Source organism: Lampetra fluviatilis, chromosome 4 (assembly GCF_964198595.1).
Source record: "Lampetra fluviatilis chromosome 4, kcLamFluv1.1, whole genome shotgun sequence".
NCBI lineage: Eukaryota > Metazoa > Chordata > Hyperoartia > Petromyzontiformes > Petromyzontidae > Lampetra > Lampetra fluviatilis.
The window spans coordinates 23855606-23882886 of NC_136278.1; the positions used below are offsets into that span (position 1 = coordinate 23855606).

Here is a 27281-nt window from a genome sequence, read left to right on the forward strand (position 1 = left end):
AAATGTACAAGCATGTATTTATCACTTTAAGTAAAAAATAATCTTCTGAAATAATTCAACTCAACTTTTACATATTGTATTTGAAAAATAAAAAAATATATGTATAGAAATGATTTTTTTATATTGTTCTAATTAAAGCAGTGTGCATTACCACCCACAGACAACTTCAAAATGCTGTGATTAATATACAATTATACACCAAACAATTACATTCAACAGATTGTGGTGAGTACACTCGCCTGTCACGATATGCACCATTAACTAATCTTTGACTCATTTGATGAAGGTAACGATTACCATTTAAAAACAGCACAAACATTGAGCAGTCACAACTGTTTGAGAGCGAGCTAGATGCTCAAATATGCCACCACAATCTGACTACTCGTTGCATTAGAAGCCTGATATTATGTACTAGTCATAGAAGAGGACAGGCCCTATTTGAAGCGTGGATGCGAATGGCGGTGTGACATTGGTGTATGGGCTCAGCGCGTTTGCCGCTTATCGCAGAGGTTAGCGGTTCAATTCTGAACGGCCACCCTGGTCAACACTTTGACTTAATTAACAATAACAGGTGCTGTCGTGAACGTTAAAGGATCGTAATGACGTAATTCTGATAAGTGTATGCCATTGTATGTCGGGAGTCATGATCCAAATTAAGAACCCTGTGTTCGTTCTCTGCAATGTTGATGCTTTTGTCTTTGTTTCGCGGTTATTGCTGTGCTTGCGGGGCAGCACGGATCTCCCTTGTAAAATAGCCGGGCAAATGGCGAAATGGGAACCATCTGCGTAGCAAATAAAATGAACTCGATTTGTCAAGTAAATAAAAAAAAAATACTCGCAAATTACTTAATTGGGAAACACAGGACAATCGTTGCCTTCGCAGGACCCTCACGAAAACAGCGTCTCGAGACTCGGTGAGGCTTTCCTGTATAAACAAGTGTGATACTATATATATACAACATGAATTCCTGCACTCACGAAAGCTTTAAGTCAAGATACAACATGTAATGTATGCACTACAGTTCTGAAACAAATGTTGTTTACACTTAGTGCGTTTGTGAGGGAAAATAACACAAATTCACTCTTACTGTAATCTTTTTTTTCAATCACCGGCCCTCCTGATGTTTTTAGAAGCACAAATACTCGATTTGGAAGAAAAAAGCACACCGTGGTGGAGTTCTGTTTAACATATTAATTGCTTGTTTTCACTGCTGCATAGCTTCGAGCATGAACACCACTCCAAGTGCCAGAGTTATAATAGTATTTACAAGAAAGCTCTGAAGGAACTATTTTTTTCAAAGAAATGCAGTTTCGTTCACTTGCATTCAACAAAGATTTTTTTTTTCGAATGAGGTGGAATAAACAACCATGCAGTTGTTTGATTTGTTTTTAATTAGAATGAGTTTCAGGTTCAATCTATATACTGACATGATCACATTTTACTTCAACGATACATTTTCAGAAATTAACCACTCAACTCCCTAGAGTGTTTCGTTTTTTCAAGGGCATTAGCGGTTGCTTGTTTACATTTTATTGGCCAGGGTGTGGGGTTGAGAACAATTTCAATACCAGTTGCACCTGATTTTAAATAATTATATGACACAGTATTTCCATTGTCAATCGATTGAGCATGCACTCGTGGCTTAAATCTATTCAGCAAATAATAAATGTAAGTTAAAATTGTGTTATTGAAAAGCTTAAGTGGTGTATTTTTAAAGGGGTGGGGTTCCATCAGTGGATTATAGTTGAGTGGAAATTATGAACAGGGTCATAGAGAGGCTTACCTATTTAATGAGCTTTGTAAATTTAATATTGAAGTTTGAATTATAAGATGAAAGACATTTAACTATTGCTGATAAATAATAACATGAAAAAATCGCAAACACAAATGACACCGAATGCAAATATTTTCACAAATATTATACTCAAATATATTTAGATGCATGCAACACTTTCAGCTGAATATGTATGTTGTAATGTATGTTTTATGACAACTTGGGATTAACATCGTTAACGTTATTTATCTTTATCAGGATATGGGTATATGAGACAAGTTCATCATAGGAACGCGTTCGTATTATAATGATAACATTCAAATGCAAAAAAATATATTTTTTAAATAAACCATCAAAAATAAAAACAGTGACGTATATTAATAGTGGTATTATTTTTGTTATCTCTGACCATTCAGATGGAATATAGACTTGATGGTTTGGAGGAAACTCCATTTTAATACAGCTCATAGAAAATCTCACAATGATTAGGCTTCGTGTAGGTCATATGATTGCAGCCAAATTTAGAAGCCGTGCATTAAAATTTCAAGCACCCACACACGAGTGATTGCAAACTCAATTGGGTGGCTTTTGCATGATAAAGCTTGATTGACAGGGCCATTTATGGAGCTCAATTTTTACTGTGTTGCATAGTCTACAGAACACCCTCAAAATTGGTAAATGCTGGGTGCAGACATTACAAATATGCTGCACAAAGCCAACCACAGCAAGCAGAGCATTCGGTTGACCTAGTTATATAATGCACCATTTTTTTCAAATGAAAGTTAAGTAGCTATGACCACAATTATTCCTGTAAAAAATTGTCAAAGTAATTTCCTGCTCAAATAAGTGTGGAGGTAGTGCTCTACTCCTGTTTACAGCTATGAGCCATTGACAGAAATTCCACATTATTATAGTGGAGATCAGAGTGGTACCTATTTTATACACCCTCAGGAGAATGATGGGCTGAGTCAACTGCCAAAAAGGATATGAACTATTCACCCTATGATTGCGATTGATTTACTCTACTGCTGAACCATCAGCCCGCATTATTCCTCTTTCGTAGTTTAAATTTCATATACAATTGTAAAATAAAATAGAAATTATATAACACTTCGTTTGAAGGCAAACACATACAAAAGACATTCGGTTACATAACTGCACCAAAAAAAGTGCACATGAAGGGAAGTTATGTCCTGTATAGCTGTGAGGTTTTGTGTAGGTGGTAATCTTTAACAGCATCTTGATGTGGCAAGCATACACCCCTGCGGGTGATAAGTGATGTTAAGAACACACAAAAGCAGAAAGTACAAAGGGCAAAAGAACTACTTGAGGGCAGTTCAGAAGTCAACTAAAAAGGGGGTAGCAAGGGCCAGCCAGCTTGAGGCTTGTAATGGCAAATCAGAAATACTTTAATGCCTAGACACGGATTTGCATTAGAGTAGGCCAAGGCAAAAAAAAAGAGATATGCTTGCTTGGTGTTGCCAAGTCACATCCAAGATCCTCATTGGGGTTTTTTCTCATACACTGAAATATGGTCCCATGCTTTATATTGAGTGCTATTGCCAATAGCATCCGCGGTTACCCAGCAGCACTTGTGTCACAAGCCTGACTCGACTGATGAGACCCAGAAGGTAAAAACTAGACCTTTGCATGCTTGAAAAAAATTCGGTTTCATAACGTTAGTCTGGAAAACCCCAATAGGGCTGACGGGCATATTTATGTATTTATATGTGGAAACAAGACCAGATTTTTTGTTTATCTATACATTCAACCTCGTACCTCTTCCCCATCATCCAAACCCTTCATGTAATATTTGTTCACACTATGCCATGTATTGCTTGTCGTGATTGTATTGTGCAGTTCTGTACAATTGTAGCATCACTATAAGAATCAAAATGCCATATCTAATGCCTATGTACAAGGTACACGAAAAAATCCGAACTGTTTCTGGCAAAGCTCCTGATTTATAAAAAATAAAATTGCAACAAGCCTACATAGCATGTTATTGATGACCAATCTGAGTACAACGGAGTGAATTTCCAACTTAGCAGTCCACATGTTATGAGTACAATTAGCTCTCTCGTAAAGAGGATATTAATAATACATCTTTGTTCAGCTCCACATACTGGATAAATTGCCAAAAAATATCATGTAAATGACGTTCAACAGCCTAATACTTGGACAAAAATAATAATTTCTACTTTGCTTATAGACATAAATGTTGTATCCATAGATGTTGACATTTCACATGATGGAGGTCGGCTCCGCGTTAGGCAACGTGCAGTAAGAAACCTTTCCACCAGGTGGCAGATACGATGCAAAATGAAGCAGTAAATAGCAACGCAATTCATCGGATAATTGTTCATCTAAGTTCCTTCACACCTGAATATCGTACAGAAGAACAAAGGTTACAGCCTACATTGCACTTTTATAAATATATATGAAGCAATCTATAAGTGGTAGCATATGCATGCATGTGCACTTGCAATCAGCAGAAATCGTGCACATTCTGACGGTGAGCATATGCTCATCGTGAAATGTAGCGGATAGCATTCACAAACATTGGAAGCACATCAGAGTGCAAATACAGCATATCTGAAAAATAGCGAAGATTATGTCGCTCATGAGTGATGCTCCCATCGCTTTGTTGGTCACAGGACACAGGTGGTTTGACAGGTTAAAGTCATAAAGCAGCACTACTGGAAGGGCATTTAATATATGCACTGTCATACAGAGTTCACTCACATGTTAACCGTTTTAAACTTGTTTCGTTCTTTAAATAATTCCATTTCAACATGAGGTAATACTGATAAAAGTAATTTGGCCGCTCTGCCTATGAAGAAATTTGAGAAAACCGAGCACTATATAGCCCAACATACGGCATTGTATGTGTATAGCAATCCATTAAAGATAGAGAAGTTAGTGTTTGTGGTTACACATCGTGTGTCCTCTCTAAAGTTGAGCAGTTTTGAGTGTATAGGTTGTTTGAGCAATGTCATTTCAGTTCACGTAAGTTCATATAAATCATCTGGACTAACAAGAAACATGTGCTGGCCAAATCAAATCACACATTAATGAAAAAACCACATTCCCACTCGATGCACGCTGGTAAATGAATGAGAAACCTACCACTACAAACTGGGGTGGGCCGATTCCACCCGGGCTTCCCATCGTCTTTCATCATGCAGACAAGGGTAGAGTAGCCCTGTATGATGTATCCCGCATTGCAGAAGTAGGTAATGGTAGAGCCAAGCTTCATATCCGTACCGATACGAGAGCCATTCTGTATATGCCCAGGATCAAAGCAAGACTCCCGGGGTTTCTCTGATCAAAGAAAAAAAAGAACAATCAAATAAATAAGTAAAGAAAAACAACAACAATCAATGTATTACAAAACAGCCTTTGTACAAGGTTTTCGAAGCATATGTTTTCATGTGTGTCTATAACTACTCTGGGAAGTAGTGTAGGCTGGTATATTTTGATTGTATGCAGCCTTCTAACTGCTATGGGAATGTGGTAACTGAGTCTTGTTCGAAATGTATGTGTGCATATCGATTTTTCACTCTTATTAAATAAAAATAGTAGGATATTACTCAAATATATTAAGACTATAACATTCTGCAACGACATATCAACGCACGAAATGTTATTGTTTTATAAAATGTAATCAGAGTATTTGCATTTGTATTAGTTTATTATCTTACACATGTCTTCGTACATTTATAAATATACTTTATTGAATTAGTTTCTAATCATTCGTGTTAAGGCTATACTAATTCTTATTATTACACATGGATGATCGCTAGATGCGTATATTCAAATGGCATAAGCTTGGCAGCAAAACACAGTAAAGAACTACTATGTACCACAAGCTTAATTTCTGACCTGTCCATGCCTTCTTCACTAACATCACAAGCTATGAATACAGGTATAGAAACCAACATACTGCAATTAGTCTTGGCAGTTATTTCACCTCTATGGAACATCTTTGTGCAGTCGGACTATAATCTAATCAAGTGCAGTGTATCTCTGCACTTCTTGGATTCAAATCAGTGTGGCATTAGAGGTTTTGAAGCATGAAATTGTATACATCTGCAGAACGCAAGTTAAAGCAAGAGGGAACTGCAACTGCGTCTGGCCATATGTTTATGTGCAACTATCCAGTCGTATGTGCACCACAAATAAAAAATATAGCGATAGGGATTTGTTTTTAATCGACAACCGGAGATTGCTGAAACTCTAAGGTTAATGTGTGACACGAATGTCCGGTGTTGAACGGGCATCACTACGTTTGTATTAATTTTGCTAGTTTCTGTCAACATCATTTGAGGGCTGGCAGAGCCAATTGTGGCATGTTTTTTTTTATCTGTTCATACATTCATTGTACTTACATAAGCTTTGCTAGAAATAAACTCCAGTATATTTTTTGTTGCCATAAACCATTTCGCGACATGACAACACATCGCCTGTGTTTCATCCATCATACCTCGAATTACAGTCGGGATCAACTTCAAGTTCGCCTCTTATGCACTCACATTTGACATCCATTCCTATTATAGCTCTCTGTTAAAAACCTGTGTATGTGGCGACGTGTATTCCATTGTCCGACTATATCCCACAACAAGATTATTCCTTTATTGGTCACTTTCAGAATCCAGTTTTCTAATTTTTAGTACCTCTCAATTTCGTAGAAGCTATATTTTACTATAAAAGATGCACAGCAGGTACCAATATTAGATCAGTATGCTGTTGTTAATTTAAGGAGCATGACAAGGCTGAGATTCGGACAAATACCTCGGTATTCAATATGAAAACCGTTTGTGCTGACGGAGTCATCGCTGCGAAAGGCCATGAACATGCTGTTGCCAGTGCTCTCAATCCGCCCGGGCAGCTTAGAGCCTTGCAGGCTGGCGATCAGTGGGCTGGAAGAGCCTGGGCCATCATATATGTGCAGGAAGTCATAATTGGTTTCCATGTTGAACCTAGAGGAGAGAGCAAAGAAGAGAATTAGAGGAGTCTCATTGTGCATACCACAATTGTTTGTTTTCTTTCAAATGTTCTTAAAAATATACTGGTAAATGATATATGAACCGGTTTTTTGTATGTAAATAATCATACTCTCAGACATGTTGCCTATGCATTTCAATACAAAAAGTGAAGCTAATTTATATATTATATGACGTGTAATATGTATGTCAAAGTATGTACTTGAATATATTTTGCGTGAGTTATAATTTTCAAGTACTGGAATGTTACTTCATTCTGCAATTGGTGTCAATGGATATATACATATATATTTGTATGGCAAACATACTTTTAGAGGAAATCTTAAACACATATTTTTAGTTTGGAAACTTGTTTCTATTCGTTTTATCCTGAAGTGACCATTGATATATTTGATCTCTCATGTAAATTATAATGTCATAAACACATTTAACAAAGCAACTATTTAACTGCATTCACGGTAGAAACTCTTCATCAGAGAAGTAAAGGTGCAGCCTTGCAATTGCTTTCTCACTACTGCTGGTGGAAGGGCTTCCGCGAGAGGCAGCTCTGGAGAGGATTCGTTTAAAATAAACTAATAAACCATAATTTATTTTACGAGCTCTTTTTTGCAAGTGATCTGACCGAAAATGATAGCTCAATCCATGAGATCACGGGGAGAGCATGCAAACTCCAACTATGCAGGCATCAGGGTCGGGATTTACCCCTGGACCTCCTGTATACCACGCGAGGTAGTTAAGATCTTACCACCTGGCCAGAGATGGGAGTACCCACACTTTACCCACCACGAGCGACTTGTTGGTCGACTGTTTGTGCTCTACCCATTTATACTGCTGGGTGGGGAGAGGCAGGAGGGAGGGGATTAAAAGCTAAAAACTCTACTGTTGTTGCAACTGCCACGCCAGGAGATTGCGATAACGACCTCTGGATTTGCAAGTCCAGTGTGCTGACCATTACGAGATGGCAGAATCCAACAGAGAAGCTTCAAATTTAAAAGTACAATATGCACACTTTATATTTTGTATAATAACCTTTGTATAAAATAAATGGAGCTCCTATTTGGCAATTCGTCCATGCAAACAGCATTATGCACATATTTCACACAAAGGTTGCATTGAACAGGATTTGTTTACTGCTTGGATATCTTCCCCTTCGATGCTTGGAAGCTATCAAATGCAAAACACTTGGCCCGCACAACATTACACCAGGCGATGTGTATTTAGATTGAGTGATTCAAAGATGACAGTTAAACCTGACAGCAGCATCCCCCCCCACCTTCAATTGATCCAACGGTTGCATAATACAAAATCTGGACTAAGGCGTGCAATAGGCATAGTGTGAGCTGTCATACCTGATGAACGTCAGTGAAATAACGTATTCAGCAGTGACAGTGACTCTCCAATTGCACTCCTTCCCGTGTGGATAGGGCAGTGGATAATTAGGTGAGAGGATGATCCCGGAGGGGCCCGTCAAGTTAACACCGCAAGGGGCTGTGGGGACACAAACAAACCCACACAAACTATAGACATACAAATAAATACTGCATTATCTGTCAAGTACTCTTCTGGAAACGTTTTGATCCGACGTTCCTCCAAACTGAAAATGTAATTGCTTTACTTAGGCAAGCATTCGGGAGAGTAGAAACTGGTAATTCATGGCCGTATTTTTTATGAACTTTTAATTATAAACACCAAAAACATTAAAGTAATGCTATTTAATGTTCTTTAAGTAATATAAGTAGCATAATTTGTTTTTAAAACTATATCATAAGGAGACATGCTCATTCTCCTCTACTGTAGTCCGCGGAGTGCTGTGTATTAGCTTGTATTGCAAGAACAGCTGCCACTTGGCTAGTTTTCTTGGCTAGGCCATAGCAGGGCATTAGAAAGGTTAAGTCGAAATGTCAGACACTTTGAGTTGCCGAAGAATTTAAGTGCCATATAAATTCAAATCCTTATCTTGGTGGATGTAAAATCACCTGTGTGTATGTATATGTATAAACATATCAAACCCCTACACACAATACATATATGCATGAGGATATAAGTGATCTACAGGGAGTAAACAAGTTAACAAGAAAGAATGAAGGTTTTTCTTTTGATAACTCACCAATTATTCTGACATGGGTTTATAATCAGAAATATATAACCATTTACATTGAATACAAATACCTTATGTCAGTAGCACGTTGAAACAATCATTGCAGATTGGCATAAATTGAAAATATAAATAACATTTCAAAACATTGTTTTGTATTTGCAACTTTGTTTTCATAAACCCACCGAACATGTTCTTCTTTAGGCAGCATTGGCATGTTGGAAAAAAAGTATTAACCAGCTCAGATTTTCTGATGATGGTCATTACAGGGCCAAATGAAAATAAATTACAGAAGTATGATATAAAAACTTTGTGATTGAAAGACTCCATACATAAGGGAGCAATGTTGGCCTCAGCATAAATATAAGGAAAAAATAAATAAAATATAAGCTTGCTAACAACAAAATAAACCCCTTATACGAGGGACACAGCTGGAATATAAAACAGTATTTACTACTTTTATTTATATTTTACCAGGTAAGGCTCACTGAGCTATCTCGTTATTTTTCAAAAACGACCTGGCCACATACGATAGCTCAACGAAGTGGTTTATCACAGGGCAATTTATAGCAGTCTTATCCAGAGCAATTACTGCAGGTAGATTGCGATAAAAACAGGATGACAAAGAAGCAAGTGAGAGCAAGTGTTAGTGTTTTGGAGAATATCGAAACGTGACAATGAAACGCATACACCTATGCACAATAATGGATAATTTATTCATGCAATATTCACATATTGCGATTCAGGAACACAATCAGGACATAGGTACAATAGATTAAAAAAATCTAGGGTATATATTTCTTTCTAAAGGCAATGGGCTCTCATCTAGTGGTGACGAAAGACGTGTGTACATGACGCGGCTGCACGGCATGCATTTCTACCAGTGCAGGAAGGAGGGCTTGGGTGCCAGTAGTAGCGGTTCTGCTTCTGCATGCAGGTGATGGTGGCAGCTCCCTGCAGCTCGTAGCCTGGCTGGCACTGAAAGGACACACTCTCGCCAACCTCTCTTCCCACTCCGATCCGCGTGCCATTTGCAGGCACACCGGGGTCGCGGCAAGACTTTGCCACGGCCGCTGCACAAGCAGACAGCGTCAGGGGAAGGGTAACAAAATGGGCGAGAGGCACCGGGAGATTGAAATGTTTTTTTTCTTACTTGAATAAAAACACAAGTCAGAAGAGTAGAACAAGAACCTTATTTTAGTTATTCTACATCAGCAGGAATTGTACTTTAGAAGGAAACTTAAGTACAAAAACAAAGACCACCAAAATTTACATACAGACTGCTGGGACAAATGCCCTTAATGAACACTTATTCAAGTCGGAAATACATACACATACACAAAGACATAGATCCCCCATATAGCCTTAACAGACTGTTGGGACAAATACTGTTAGCGAGCACCTATAAAGGCCAGCATGACACACGAGGGGATGGGGTCTCCCCAGCGGTGATGTTTACACACCGGACCAGGTACTCATTTGATGCTAAGTCGACCTAAGGGTGTCCCAGGACCTGTTCAGATAATCGTCACTGGTGTTGGCCGCGAGCAGGAATCGAACTTGGGTCCCGGGGTTCACAGCGCAGCATGCTAACCGTTGCACTACCCCTCCCCACACATGCACACACACACAGCACTATGAAGTTGGTAAATAAAATATATGGCCGTTTGTTTGGTTGAATTGTTTTGTCTCGAGCAGAACGCAAGAACGGATGAAGAGGGCAAATTGTTAAATAACCCCAACAAACAGCCAGAATTCACTTCTCTCTGGTTAACACTCAAGCCCACTTGTGGTGCAACAGTTGCATATAAGGCTGAAGACATTCGAGTAATGCACACACATTCAGTGTGCATTCAGAAGATCGAATCAACGTGCTCCATGTCTTCAAAGGAATATTCAAAACCCTTTAATTGTGATTTGTGACAACCCATGAAATAAACGATTATAATTGGAAATATAAACGCACCATTGTGTACCCAATCACGACACACCCGATGCACATTTCAAATAACGTCTTGCAGCCACTGAAACGCAATGGGTCTCCAGTCTATGCAATGCTGCATTTATTTATCAGGCCGTGATGTATGGTACCTTCCATTTTTAAAAGGGTTATTTAGCATCATGCCCTCAATCTAGTTCTGCCTTGGGCAATACTCGCCGCAATGCATAGGAAACAGGCTAGCGTAGAATAAGCACTGCCAGCCAGCTCAGCAGCAGGGCAGGCTGTGAACTGATTTAGTGTTGTACTTTACTCCACATAACCTCTAAGAACCTTGTCCATGGGAAGGCTACGCATGATTGATCAAAAACCACAGATATTGTGGCCAAATGCATATGTCATCCATTAGCACCGATTGACATAATCAACAAAGCACACGTGCCATCATTTTCCCCGTGCATTACGAGTTTTATTCAAGGTTTTCTGGTATCAACTGTACTCAAATAATTATCAGAGGATTCTACATGTCAAGTGTCTTGCAGAGGTATGTGTGTGTAGAGTGCTTTGTTTATCTTATGCTCATCTTTAGTAGAACATTATGAATATTCGAATGTTTTAATTGGTATGTAATAATACAAACAACATTATATACTGCAAATTATGTATACAACATTTTTCATGTTGGCAAAGTCTGTAGCATGTATAATGTCAAACAAACACGTAAAAAAACACGTAATAATTATTACACAAGATAAGGAATCTGAGATTGCACTTCCCTTTTGGAGAGCAAAAAGTAGTTTTGCATTTCTTATATAAAAAAAAAACTTGCATGCAAATAAAAAAACTAAAACGCGACTTTAATGCATCACATTTCATGTATTAGCTTTGCTACCAGGCTAGTCTATGTTGTGTTGACAGAAAGTAGGTAAATTATAACCCAATCCTGACTTTGCATTTGGATGAAGCTAAATACCCTTAGGCTATCAACAGTCAAACCCATTTTAGATGGGAAATATGTTTTTTCAAGGTGGTAGGTAACCTGAGCTTCAAACATGTAGGAGAATAATTCTGCTGATGCAATCAACACAGAATATAAAGGCAAGGAGTTTCAGAATGGATCCCAAGACAAAACAGATTATTTGTCTCAGGATGAGCCATTAATCACTGCAAAGATAGGATGAGTATGGGTCACACCTGTATCAGATGCTCAGCAACGCATGAAGCAACAGCAGCACAAAACGTATGACTTCAGTCAGTAGCAGTGTTTAAACGGATGGCAGGGTGCAGTTTTGGTGCAGACCAGAGAGACAATTGTGGCCTCTGTGGTACCGCTGTCAATAGCTTTGTGCGTGTTGATAAATATGCTTACAAGCAGTGGGCACAATGGCGCTAGATTTACATCCCTTGGCAAATAGAATCCACTAGTAAGCACAGCCATCGCTTTTACTGCACAAAAGGGCAAATTACTTCAAACTAATGATCAATAGGCACAGTGCTGACATTATATATGTTTTATTCAAGGCAATGGCAACGAGTGATTTTGATTAGAAAAGCAATGCACTCTGGTGCATGCTATGTGTGCAGTATACAGATATATGCTGTTCTGGACAGCTTTATTGCTGGAAAGCTTGGTTTACATTTATGTGAAGAGCCAACTCAGCATTGTCAATATAACTTTAAGGAGAGATTATTTTATTTGCAAAAAATAGTGCTCAGGCAAGCATAAACGAGCGAAGTGCTGGGGTTTATGTTGGAAGGCAGGTGTGCAAGGAATAGAAATTTAAATTCGATAAACTCTTGTTTACGACCATAAAATATGTGGTTGCTGTAGCCCTACACCTCCTACCCGGTAACGTGACAATGTACCATGGACCACAGTAATACAAGTATGTATATGAAGAAGCAAAAGTGCAGCCCTGAAATTACTTCCTCGTACTTCTGCTCGCAGAAAGGCCTCCACTAGATGTCCTTGGCCTACTCTTCTATTCTGGTCAGACGTATTAGAAGATGGGCATTGCCACACTTTGCTCCACCACACATGACCTGTAAATCGACAAACTGTGGTGTGCCCATTTAAGCTCCTTGGTAATCTGACGAAGGGAGTCCAGTATGCTAACCTTTACATTGTTGGCAGCATCCCAATATATATGCACGTAAATATATTCTTAGTAAACATTGGATACAAGTCTAAAAGGGTTACCACGTGCTGAGTCAAAACACAGAAAAAAGGATTTCGAAAACAGGAGAGACCATTTTAAGTGTTAACCTTTAAAGATGCTTGAATGATTAGCTTTTGCAAACTGCCCGAGACATCAGAGCGACAAATCATATCTTTCGGCGGTAATGTCACTGATAATGTATTGCCCGCAGTTGGGGAGCACGCCCCTTTTCACCCGCAATAAAACTTGAGCTCATAAAACTATTTATCACACGCCGAACGAGACAGTGCTTCGACGTATTAATAGCTTTTTCCACAGATTTGGCATCGTCATACTGTACACCGCATATCTCGGTCGGAGGTATTGCTAAATCATATCCGGGGCTAAGTAACGAATTTTTTGTCATTCCAATTTTAGTGTGATTACCATCAATGCAGGAATATATGTATGTTGGACCTCTTTCGCACCGTACATAGCTAAATGTGCTAATCGTAGGTGCAGGGGAAGGACAACAAACTAAACACAAAAAGCAGTCCTCAAGAAAAGAGTTTTCAATCTAGATTTAAAAGTGCATAGCTTAAGTGGCTTCCTAATATCAGAAGGAAGAGCATTCCAGACGGCCGCAGAAAGCCCATCTGAACGTGTGCGACGCAGTGACCGCCTTTGTTCGATGGCTAGCCAAAATCCGCTACGAGATATGCGTAATTACAAGTTTGCACGTGCGTGAACAAAGGTGTATCTAAACACGTCTGCTTTAAATCAAACGATCGCTTTGTTTTTACTGAGAAATTGAACATCGCTTAGTCTGCAACAAAAGTAACTTTGTTAAACATTAGGCACCCTGACCCGTGTGATGTTTTCCAGATTAATTAAATGACACGGGGGACCCTATTATGATCTTTTTTTTTCTCACAAAGTGTCCCCCTCCTAAATGTACCGGGCCTGAATTTTTTTTTGCTCGGAAGACGTTTTTTTTTGTCCTTTATGACTTCAAAATTGAGTAATTTTAAAAAAGAGGTATAGTTCACACTAAGGGAGGAACACGACTTTTGGTTGAAGCTGCCTGTCATCACTGGGATCAATAAAACAATCCAGAGGAGCACTAACTTTTCAAATGGAATTTCATTCATTATTGAGCAAGAAGCACACCGGCGGTGCACTTTTATTGCTTCCAACGCATGACGTTATTCCCCCTTCTTTATTATTTTGGTAATGTCAACAATTCCTCAAAACAAAACAGAGTGGGATATAATCGCTTGGCATTTTTTGCACATTCAGTCGCACAGAGAGCAGTAATTGCTCGTGAGCATTGTACTCATGAACCTGGATACATTGAAAAGTGTATTCCTTTATTTAGTATACACTGTACATTTAGCCTGCATATATATGATACAGTGAGGGAAAAAAGTATTTGATCCCCTGCTGATTTTGTACGTTTGCCCACTGAGAAAGAAACGATCAGTCTATAATTTTAATGGTAGGTTTATTTGAACAGTGAGATACAGAATAACAACAACAAAATCCAAAAAAACGCATGTCAAAAATGTTATGAATTGATTTGCCTTTTAATGAGGGAAATAAGTATTTGACCCCTCTGCAAAACATGACTTAGTACTTGGTGGCAAAACCCTTGGTGGCAATCACAGAGGTCAGACGTTTCTTGTAGTTGGCCACCAGGTTTGCACACATCTCAGGAGGGATTTTGTCCCACTCCTCTTTGCAGATCTTCTCCAAGTCATTAAGGTTTCGAGGCTGACGTTTGGCAACTCGAACCGTCAGCTCCCTCCACAGATTTTCTATGGGATTAAGGTCTGGAGACTGGCTAGGCCACTCCAGGACCTTAATGTGCTTCTTCTTGAGCCACTCCTTTGTTGACTTGGCCATGTGTTTTGGGTCATTGTCATGCTGGAATACCCATCCACGACCCATTTTTCAATGCCCTGGCTGAGGGAAGGAGGTTCTCACCCAAGATTTGACGGTACATAGCCCCATCCATCGTCCCTTTAATGTGGTGACGTTGTCCTGTCCCCTTAGCAGAAAAACATCCCAAAAGCATAATGTTTCCACCTCCACGTTTGACGGTGGGGTTGGTGTTCTTGGGGTCATAGGCAGCATTCCTCCTCCTCCAAACACGACGAGTTGAGTTGATGCCAAAGAGCTCCATTTTGGTCTCACCGGACCACAACACTTTCACCCAGTTGTCCTCTGAATCAATCAGATGTTCATTGGTAAACTTCAGACGGGCATGTATATGTGCTTTCTTGAGCAGGGGGACCTTGCAGGCGCTGCAGGATTTCAGTCCTTCACGGCGTAGTGTGTTACCAACTGATTTCTTGGTGACTATGGTCCCAGCTGCCTTGAAATCATTGACAAGATCCTCCCGTGTAGTTCTGGGCTGATTCCTCACCGTTCTCATGATCATTGCAACTCCACGAGGTGAGATCTTGCATGGAGCCCCAGGCCGAGGGAGATTGACAGTTCTTTTGTGTTTCTTCCATTTGCGAATAATCGCACCAACTGTTGTCACCTTCTCACCAAGCTGCTTGGCGATGGTCTTGTAGCCCATTCCAGCCTTGTGTAGGTCTACAATCTTGTCCCTGACATCCTTGGATTCCAAGAACACAGGATGAGATGTTACTATCCTTTGTGCAAGCACTTCCAAGAGTTCATGAACAGTGAGCCTGGTGAAATTTGGGGAGCGCATCGTCAGTAGTGAACCTTTGGTTCCTAGGGTGTTTCGGCCTTTCATACTATACACCCTCCCCAAAGGCGGCCAGCGACAGGGTGATCAATCCTACGCTTGCGTCCCATTTCCAATTAGTCATAGGAGTTGCCTTGTTGTTGATAGCCAACATCCCATGGGACAATGCATGGCAGGGGCGTCCTCCTCCCTGAGTCAAACATTGTTGACTGCATACCTCCTGGCCCTCTCACTTTGGGGCCCAGCTGGGGTCTTTCCTCTTCATCCAGAGCCACTGACTGCTGCCTTCTGCCGCCTCCGATACAGCTCTGATTGCCGAACGCTGGCTCTGGCCCTTAATTCCCAGGTCTCTAAGCAGTCTGGTTGTAGATGTTGCCACAACACCTCTGCAGCCCACCTCCACTGGTCGGACTTCTGTGTTCCAGCCATGATGCCGTGCTTCGGCAGCTAGATCAGCATAGCGCAGATGTTTTCGCTCATAAGCCTCATCTACTGAGTCCTCCCAGGGTACTGTGAGCTCAATGATGAAGACCTTCTTGAGCGAACGGGACCAGAGCACTATGTCAGGTCTTAGGTTGGTGGTTGCGATCTCCGGAGGAAACACAAGTTGCCGGCCAATGTCAGCTAGCATTTTCCAGTTGCGGGCCAAGTGCAGCTAGTCTCGCTCTAATGGTGTAGAGCCGCTCTTCGGTGGTTTAGCCCCTTCACGGACAAAGGTCGTCCGTAAGGGGTGTGATGCTGCTGGGGGTGGTAGGGAGTTGGTGGCAGCTCGCTTGTCCTCCAGGGCGGACGCAAGGTTTTTAAGGACTTGGTTGTGACGCCAAGTGTAGCGTCCTTGGGTGAGGCTTGTTTTACACCCTGTGAGAATGTGCCTGAGGTTGGCTGGCATGGAACAGAGGGCACAGTCCGGATCTTCACCATACCATTGGTGAAGATTAACTGGTGTTGGAAGGACGTCATATGTTGCTCTGATGGAAAAGCTCAACCGCCTCGCTTCCATGGCCCACAGATCCTTCCAGCTGATCTTCCTCTTCTCCACACTGTCCCATCGAGTCCACTGTCCCTGTTTGGCAAGAGAGACTGCCTTGGCCCACCTTGCAGCCTCCTCCTGATGGCGTACTTTCTGCACTACCATCTTCCGCCGCTCTGGTGCAGTGGCCTTACTCCAAGCAGCACGGCTAGTTAGCCCAAGGCCTCCTCTCCCTTGCTGAACATGACCCACAATGTCAGTATGTCTGAGGGCTGCTGTTGCCTCCTGGACTGCTTTTCCTGGCCTCCATTTGCGCCCAGTTGCCAAGGTAGGCGCGTTGTTGCTCACCACTGGGTCTCGAGATTCATTCAGTGTCATCTGGAGCCTGGTTTTTGCACACTTGAATTCCTCAGTTAGACTGGTGAGGGGCAGCTTGAGGACACCATCTCCATAGAGGCCTATGGTGGTAAGGCATCGTGGAACTCCGAGCCACTTCTTTAAGTAGCTCGTGACTCCTCTTTCCATCTTCTCCACTGTTGAGATTGGAACCTCATACACTGCTAGGGGCCACAACACCCGGAGTAGGAGACCAAACTGCAGACACCAGGCCTTTAACTTTCCAGGTAGCTGGGTGTTGTCGATGGACTGTAGGCTACTACTGATGTCTTTGCGCAGCTGTTGCACCTGGTATTTGTCCTTCAGGCTTGCATCATACTACCTTCCAAGGCTTTTTACCGGCTGCTCAGACACTGTTGGGATTTGGTCATCTCCGATGAAGAATTTCAGGTCACAGAGTACTCCCTTCACAATCGAGATGCTGCGTGACTTGGATGGTTTAATCTTCATACGGGCCCAGCTGATGTTCTCCTCGAGTTTTCTGAGCAGTCTCCTGGTGCATGGGACAGTGGTGGTCAATGTTGTAATGTCGTCCATGTAGGCTCTGAGTGGAGGGAGGCGAAAACCAGAGTCGACTCGCTGTCCACCAGCAACCCATTTTGAGGATCTGATGATAACCTCCATTGCCATTATGAATGCCAATGGAGAAATGGTACATCCCGCCATTATACCTACATTCAGGCATTGCCATGAGGTGGTGAACTCTGAGGTGGTGAAGCAGAACTGCAGATCCTGAAAGTACGACTTCACCAGGGTTGTGATGGTGTCCGGTATGTGGAAAAATCTGAAGGCAGACCACAGGAGTTCATGGGGCACAGAGCCAAATGCATTGGCGAGGTCGAGGAAGACTACATGGAGGTCCCTTTTCTCCACCTTGGCCATTTGGATCTGGTGCCAGATCATGCTGGAATGTTCCAAGCAGCCAGAGAACCCTGATATTCCTGCCTTCTGCACAGATGTATCGATGTACGCATTCCTTTGCAGGTACTCGGCCATCCTCTGGGCAATGGCCCTAAAGAAGATTTTACCCTCGACATTCAGTAAGGAGATTGGGCGGAATTGGCTGATGTTCACTGCATCCTTCTCCTTAGGGTTCAGGACCCCGCCTGCCCTACGCCACACTTTGGGTATTATCTTCTTTTGCCAAGCTGTTCTCATAAGCCTCCAGAGGAACCTCAGGACGTCTGGTGCGTTCTTATACACTTTGTACGGGACTCCATTTGGCCCCGGGGCTGATGCTGTTCTTGCCCTTCGAACTGTGTTTTCCACCTCTTTCCATGTCGGAGGGCTGGTCTCAATATGATGTTCCGGGGGTTCAATGGGTGGGATATCTGATGGGATGGCCAGATGTTCATGTCGCTTTGAGTCAAAATTTGTTGTTCTCAGGTGCTCTTCTAGGTCTTTCTTTGTTGTTTTTACAACTCTACTTTTTTTCTTCGTGAAGATACTTTTAAGGAACTTGAAGGGATCTTTATAGAATCGAGTTCTAGTTTGTTCTTTCTTCCTTCTGCGTTTCCGTAGGTTCTCTGCTCTACGGAGGGATGCCAACCGGGTTTTGATGTCAGCCTGAAGTGCCTCTATGCCCTCCTTTTCCACTTCCGAGGCTTTCGTCCACTGTTTCTTAAGCTGTCTCCTTTCTTGAACGAGGCGCTTGATTTCTTGTTGCCTCCTGGAAACTGGTGGGGTTGGAACCTTTCTCCCGCCTTTTGCCTCTTGCACTCCCAAGCTTTCTGCCCCGTACTCATAGATGATGTCCCCCATCCTCTCCAACTTCTTCTCCACTGTGCCTCGAAGTTTCTCGAGGGTCAAGGTAAGGTCAGTATTCACTGTTTCCCACAACTTCTTGTCACTGGTGCCAGGCCACTTCACATACGGTCTGTGCCCTGGTAGTCTCCTCTCGACTGCAGGTCTGGGAGGCTGGGTGAGTTCCACTCCTGTTGTTGGTTCCACCTAAGTTGTTACTTCGGTGCTTGAGTTTACGTCCTCCATGACAGTGGTACTGATGCACTGTAAACTATGGTTTGCGTCCAGTTGCTGTGCTTCATTCGACTGATTTGATCGCTTTCACAGAAAGTAATCAATGTGAGGCCTCTGTCTCTCTTTACCCAAACACCCCTTCTTGCCCTGGTGGATCATCAACCCATGGTGTGATGTAACTTTCCTCCAACCACAGACACATACCTGCATCTGTTTGTGGCCCGCTGTTGCAGCGGAACTTGTGACAGTTGCTGTGGTGTTCTCTTGTGCTGTGCTGTCATTACTCGTAGTCGTTTCCGGTCCAGTCGTTACCATGTTGTCAGCCGATGAGTCATCTTCCGCCCCCGCTCTCGCAGACTCTAGGGGTATTCTCGTATGTTGACTTTCTGTAGCTTAAGCGGGTGTTTCCAACATACTGCGAAGCATGGGAAACTACAGAAATGGGAAGCTAACCCATGACTGTCCCAGTGGGGTCTATTCCCTCCTGTCAGCCGTCTCTCCGTGCCGCCACAAGGACTTTCCCCTGTTGTCAGCTGATCTTTCTCAGCAGTCACTGGACAAGTCCAGATATTCAGAGAGCTATTTGGTCTTGGCCATGGTGGAGAGTTTGGAATCTGATTGATTGATTGCTTCTGTGAACAAGTGTATTTAATACAGGTAACAAGCTGAGATTAGGAGCACTCCCTTTAAGAGTGTGCTCCTAATCTCAGCTCGTTACCTGTATAAAAGACACCTGGGAGCCAGAAATCTTTCTGATTGAGAGGGGGTCAAATACGTATTTCCCTCATTAAAATGCAAATCAATTTATACATTTTTTTACATGCGTTTTTCTGGATTTTTTTGTTGTTAATCTGTCTCTCACTGTTCAAATAAACCTACCATTAAAATTATAGACTGATCATTTCTTTGTCAGTGGGCAAACGTACAAAATCAACAGGGGATCAAATACTTTTCCCCCTCACTGTATGTATATATGTATACCCTGCTTTCACGCATGCTGTGTTTACTGATCATTTTTAATTAACAAATACAATGTTTAGTTGCATGAGCAGTTGCGAGTGGCATTTGTGCCACAGAAATTCAAATGCTCTGAATTGCCAAGTCATTTTGCTAAATTCTAAGAGGCAAAGAACTGCATTAAGAATCGCAATGCATTCTAAACACCGCCTCCCTACTCACATACTGACCCAATTTAACACGAAAAGATATTTGGAACATCCTGTCATTTAACGCTGTCCCATTTTCTTTGTTTTTGTGAAATGACATGGTGTCCAGTGTAGACATTTCACACGCATGTACTTGTACTATAACCTACAAAGATAATTGACATTTGACAAAAATGTCACTACAAAGATTATAAACAGAAAGATACTATTTTAAATTATTACCTGTAGCGAGCATGAATTATAACAATATATTATGTAAAATGTGTAACTTCATATTTAAGACATGGTCATAATCCCATGAGATTAAATCTCACTGATCAAATTAGATTGTATATTCAGACTGACATTATGGATGATTGGCATGCTATGAAATGGCCATAACAGCTGTGTTTTAATGGTAAAATACTCTTCCGGTCTAACAATGATCCAATATGAACAAAATGTTTGTGTAATGTTGTGTTGCCAATAAGTATTTGCCCAATAGGAAACAAGCACATTAATATATCAGAGGATATCTCTAGACATGGAGACAAACCATAAAGGACTATTTGCAAATAATACAACGTGTTTTGCCCTAAGAGTTACTCTGGGGATTCCATATTGCTCATCACATAGTTCCGAATACAACACCTATTAGAAAAACTTACAGAATCCATGCGTATACATGATTTTTCCTCCACAAAAAATGTGACCATCTATATTGCCACGTTAGACTCACATGAGAACTGTATGGCAAAGCCGGTTTTGCTGATGAAGAAGTCGGACTGGAAGTGTAGGGAGAGGGAGCTCTGGGAGCTGTGGATGTCGTCGGGCAGCACGGAGCCACTGAGTTCCTTGAGCAGCACCCCGGCCTGGGAGGGCACGGAGGGCCCGTCCCACACCTTGAGCAGGTCGTGTGCCGCCTCCGTGTCGAACACCACAAAGTGGAGGCTGCACCCGTGGGGTCCACCACACATCCAGTCACGCACGTGCAGGGCACACGCAGGGCACACGCACAGCACAAGCAGTGCACAGGCAGAGCACACGCAGAGCATGTGCAGAGCACTCGCAGGGCACGTGCAGAGCACACAGAGCACAAGTACAGAGCACACAGAGCACACACAGAGCATAGACAGAGCACACGACAGCCACCATCCACATCATTGATATGTGCAATAAAGGGCGTCCATTGCCATCTCTCCTGGTTTTCCCAGGATTGTCCTCATTTTGAGAAAGCTGTCCTTGGAAATCTGTAATCTATACATCTAGAGTAAATGTATAAGTATTTCCAAAACATTAAAAGTCCCACTACTTGCTAATTGCACAATAATAGCAGTGCACCACTCAATACAATACATTTACATTTAGTTCTCCACGCTTCTGGTATTGTAGATATTCTTCCCATGATATGTCCTGGTTTTTTTTGTATGGCTTGGACAGCGTGTGCCCGAATTGTACATTTAGATGATGTATAAGGACATATCACTGAATATTGCTGCTTTGTTTTTTAAATAAATGACCCAATGTAAAAAGGCCATTGACATTTACAGTGTTTTATTATTCATACCAAAATAGATCCTTCTATGTCTTTTCAAAGGTTGCAAAATGTTGTTTTCTCTAATTGCAATATCTATCCAAAAAATGCAGTTCCATTTAAGGTATGATAATATTGTTGAAACCATGGGCATATCAATTTAATCTATACTCATTTATCATTGCGAACTAAGCCCTAATTGTAATGCTATGCAAGCAAGTCAACAATCATTTCACATAAACAACAAAAACCTTACTCCGTATATGTCAAGGAGGCGTTTAAAAATGCAATAATAATCAAATAATTATTTCCCCAAAAATTCAAAGCTTCTGAAGCGTGAATTAATACCATCCAATAATTAGCCTAAGAAATATAAACTATAATTATATTTTGCTCTAATGAAAAACTGATTATGCTACTTACTCATGCAAGAAGCAACATCTAATTTAAAATTGAGCAGGGCAACTCCTCTTGTGCATTAGCTTCCAGTGGAAGTTTGCTTCAACAGTGAGGCAGCAGCACTGAACCACCCACTTTCACCTCAACTCTTATTAACATTCACATAGAGAACCCCCACTCATAGAATGTCAGAACAATGACTGAAGCTCTTGAACCAGACAAAGGAAATGTAAACTCATGAATATGATAGTTGAAGCCCAGAAACCCATCAAAGTAAAAGCCCATATCTACATTTATTAAACAAACAACCTCGTTATGCATCGTCATGTTGCACTGTGGCTAAAAACAAATGTAAGCAGAACTCTCATCCATGTCTCCACATATAAATATACGTATCTGTCTAGTCCATCAGCCTCTCGGATTTTAAGACCAATATAAAGCAGAATTCGCTTAAAATTACAAATACTGGACCTGTTTTGAACTTCTGGGTCTCGTCAACAAAGTCAGGTTTTGCTAAACAAATTTCGTATGATGATCTAAAAATTAACGAAATGCACAAATAATGAACCGGTTTCGGTGGCTGGTGAGCCAAGTCAATAAAGAAGAGGGCAATTCCCCATTACATTTAATCTTGTGCGAGTCAGGAGTTGAATCTGGGGATAGTCAGGACGCGTTGCCATCGACAGCATCCTTGGCTTCCGTCACAACCCTTCAGTTATAATGGTAACAGTAGGGAACTATACCACCTTTTTATAGAAACAAAACTTAATATGCACATAATGCCCGAAATATTTATCAGGATTATTTTAGAAATATACATATTAATACAACTTCCATGTGATGTTATTATGCAGAGCATAGTTTGCCGAATATGCCCATCGTTGTTTAATAGTTTACCTGATAGTGTGCGCAGGTTTGGCCTCCAATGTCCAAAAGCAATCGAGATTATGTCCGTATGGGGCTGGATATCCTGGTGAGAGGATTCTACCGGATGATTCACCTTTTATCTCGCCACCGCACTCCGCTGAAGGAAGACATTGGAAAATGGAATATTTAGGAATGAATACAACAAAGTTAGAGGCTCAGTGGGCCCAACGAGTAGCTGGATTTCCCAAGATCAGTGGTTTCACTTCCCTCAAGCAATGTTCACTGAAGTATTTAAAACATCTCAGTAACATATGGCAAGGCAGCACAGCAGGCTAAGACCCCACATTAGATTACAATGCCCAGCAATCTGGGTAACTTAATTTGGCTCCTCTGGCAAAGGAATACTGAAAAGTGTCCAGGTTGCATAATGCTCAAAGGCAATTCAATGGTACCAGGTATAGCAACTGTCTATGTCCAGTTATCTATACACACATGTCTGTATCCCAAACCATCAATTAAATCTTGGCAATGGTATTACATTTTGGAATATTTAACTCTGAGTGGCTCACTAAGTGAGGAAAAGCAGATACAGTCCCTTCTCACGGCACTTGTACACAAAAACTACGGAGCTTGTAACATGCGTTCTCAAACAAGAGTAATGAAACGTGTTTTTACATAAACCAAACAGCAATGCTGTACCATAGCATCATCTTTTACTGGTTGTAAACCACAAGCACTACAACATGCCCACGTATCAGTGGTTGCGTGAGCATCTGGAAACTTCGGTGAACATATTTTTTTGGTGATTTGCTTATCTTTCCTATACCATGCACTCCCATCGCGTTTTTGCATTGTTTGTTGCTGTAACGTTCTGACCCGCCCCTACTGGACATCTGTGAAAAGAGCTTTATAGCTCATCGGATTCCTCCAGTGTAAATAAATATTCTGTCCGATTATGAAGGAGGTACACTCATTGGACAAGTCTTTTAATTACCCCCGCTTCTGCCCGAGCACAAGAATATGGGGACATGCCGCAGCTAATCGATCGGCAGGTCATGTGTGGCGGGGTAAAGTGTGGGTGCTCCCACTTCTCCTAAAACACTCCCCTAAAACACTCCTCGAGAGAGGATCTGTAGCGCTGCTTCTAGTGTAGGCCGTTCTGCCAGCAGTGGCATGAGCAAGCAATTACTGAGCTGCACCTTTACCTTTCAAAAGTATTGGCGTCGTGATTTGAATCAATTTTGGTAACACAAATAGAGGAAAGGTTGATTAAACTGAGGCCAACGTGCCACTGACAAGCAAGAAGGGGAGCTTATCTTCATTGGGAGTATAAATTCCCAATGAACTTCATAGACTGCAGTGTATAGCTTCAGACTTTCTTAGGAAATGCTTATATGGACACTTCATTTAATTATTTGGACGAATGCACAGTAATACAAAATAAATGAACACTGTATGAGCTTAGATTTCGCTCGGCAACTGTACTACGAGTTCACGGACACTGCTGGTGCGTACTTTCATTCGCGCCACTAATGCATTTCATCAGCATGCAAGCATGTTCACCTAAACATGTTAATTAATTACATTAAAAGAGGAACGAATTGCAATGTTCCTGTACACTGCGCATGAACAGAAGCAATCGCAACATTCATTACCAAGATGGACACACATTGTAACTACTTTTGGAGTATGCGGAGAAAAGCAATCAATTGAGAGTCCTCAACTTAATATTTTTTTGTACTTTCAATCGTGTGAAATGGTCAACTGTGAAGGAAGGCCAATGCCCAAAATGTCCCATTATATATTTTCCTTTTAAGGCCACAGTGTTATTGACAAACGTTTGGGTTGATCATTATTTGTGCTCGGGGCGTCAGTGCAAATGCAGCATCACCCAATAAATTTATTATAACTGGGGTTGTAAATCGTTTTTTTTGCATTCCCGGTAACCGCACGGGAAAGAAAAAGAATTATTTCCGGTTTATCGCACACACATATAGAAATGTCTGTCTCTTGATCAGCAGGTCACATGCGGTGGGGTAAAGTTTTGGTATTCCCACCACTTATAAATATCTAGTCACTGTGGAAAGGTAGACCAAGTACCTTCCAGAGCTTCCTCTCGTGGAGGATCTTCCACCAGCATTTAGCGTGAGCGAGCAATTGCAGGGCTGCATGTTTGCCCTTTAACTAAGAAACGGTAGGCTGCTCTTTGGTGTGTGCATTTACACGTGGAAATCAATGCAATAATTGCTGAAATTGCATTGGAAGTGGTTACATTTTGACTTAAAACTTTTGTGACTGCAGGAATTAATATTCTTTGGATCTTTCGGGAAAGTCACGTAGATAGAAAAAGAATAATAAAAATTAAGTTACTAAAAATATTGGCAGTCTACATTATAGACTGCCAGTACACTCACTCAGATTAAGAACCAGGCTACAGTCTATATTAGTGTTTTTAGTTTTTATTATTATTTATTATTTTATTTGTATTCTTATTTTAAACATTTATTCACTTTATTTGTATTATTATTTTTCTATCTACGTGACTTTACTTAAACAACCAAAGAATATGAATTGGAAGTGGTTGTTGCTGGTTCCTGATGAATTTCAGACGTGGTAATCGACTGACAACGATTACCAGTAGCCATTTAACAACCCAAATTATAACGCAAATGCTACCAGCTGGACAATTGAAAAGAACTTAAAACATTTTGCCACCTGAATATCTGAGGCATCCAAGTGCAATGGTTCACCAAATTCCATGCAGAAGATAAGTATGTATCTTTTAGATAGTCTTGTGAATAAACACACTTCCATTGTACATTTCACAAGGGTCAGGGATATCAACTTTTATTTCCATGTGTTGACAAGAACAATATGACATTTCCTAACATGATTTACACACATTAAGCTGCATGGCAAGCTGATGCGGATGTGTTCACTGGAGAACCCAGCATCCTCACGCACACAGCTTAATAGTGTGCAAACTGTTCCGATGGGAGCTTTTGCATGATATTTTTATCGATTATTTATTAATTTTATTTTTCAGTAACCTTTCCGGATTACTCTGAATTCTGCATCTGGCATTGAGATATTTTGCTACACGCTAAATTGTCTAGAAATCAACTTATAAAAAATATATTAATACATGTATTATTATGCATACCCCTTTCAACACATCACTTATGCAAATTGTCCAAAAAATTATATTTAAAAAAATTTGCCAATCTAACTTTACTTCATGATCAAACCTATTCCCTTCTGTATTGCCTGCAGCCCTATGTAGCGTGTTGTTCATTTGGAAGGGCAGTTTGTCATATTATTCTGGACAAGCCTGTTTACCTTAATTTCACACGGAGTACTTCCTCACAACTAATTTATATTTTGTTCTCTATTTGCATTCGCCTTCACCACAACGTCAATTCCAGTTTATTTTCATGTCTAACGCTTCCATTGCTGGGGAAATTCTTGACATGCGCGTTTGTTCGCACGCGATTGGCTCGCTAACGCTAGTCTCCTATCAGGATGTGAGTGACATGCCCTTCTTCTGTTATTCAGGCAGACCATCAACCTTCCATGGAGTGACCATTAATTATTGATGCCTTTGTGGTGCTCTACCTGGGAAGCCCTTACCTTGGCAAGAAGGGAGAGGGTGGTCCCAGGCTCGTCGCTCGCCGCTCATGCAAGTCAGCCGCTTGTTGCCGTGCAGGGTGTAGCCTGGATTGCAGCCGTACGTGATGGTGCCTCCAGCAAAATAGCCCTGGTCTCGGACCTTGTACCCAAACTCTGGCACGCCTGGATCCTCACACTGGGTGAGTTTAAAACCTGCATATGGGTCATGGCGAGCGAGTGAGAAACGTAAGCACATGTACAACAATAGCATAAACATCACCCATGTAAACGGTAAATGTGCATATTCTTGGGTCTTTCGGTCAGGTCACATAGATAGGTTCAAAGAAAATAACAAATAATAACAAAAAAACTACGACGTTTCGATCACAACATAAGCGGTCGTCTTCAGGAAAGGGGATTAGCTTCCAAGGCAAACTGTTCATAAGGGTTTGAAATGGCTATAGCCCAAATGTCAGCAGCCAATGCTAATGTAGTGGCGGGCAGCGAACCCGACGGTGGTTGGTTTTCCACCAATCAAGGGGCTGCCAGGTGAAAATTAGCATGTTCATGAGAGATTAGCATGTTAATGGAAGATCGCAGAGCCGCATCCAAGGGGTCGGCGCGCGAAGTGACTGTGTCAGTGTGAGCCCTGTGAAAGCGCAAGTTTGAAATGGGAGTAATGTACAACTAATATCGGAAGGATGGGAAC

The 27281-nt window shown here is 41.3% G+C and overlaps 1 protein-coding gene across 3 annotated transcripts in view; it reads right to left on the reverse strand.

Moving 5' to 3' along the window:
- CSMD3 (CUB and Sushi multiple domains 3) overlaps positions 1-27281 on the reverse strand; it is a 426461-nt gene that overhangs the window by 100949 nt on the left and 298231 nt on the right. For all 3 annotated transcript variants that reach the window (XM_078855831.1, XM_078855830.1, XM_078855832.1), the window contains exons 24-30: positions 26594-26785; positions 22994-23120; positions 20903-21114; positions 9758-9949; positions 8131-8269; positions 6570-6757; positions 4905-5099 (exon numbers count right to left, since the gene is read on the reverse strand). In XM_078855831.1, the coding sequence (XP_078711957.1) occupies positions 4905-5099; positions 6570-6757; positions 8131-8269; positions 9758-9949; positions 20903-21114; positions 22994-23120; positions 26594-26785 (1245 nt within the window). The remainder of the gene's footprint in view (positions 1-4904; positions 5100-6569; positions 6758-8130; positions 8270-9757; positions 9950-20902; positions 21115-22993; positions 23121-26593; positions 26786-27281) is intronic.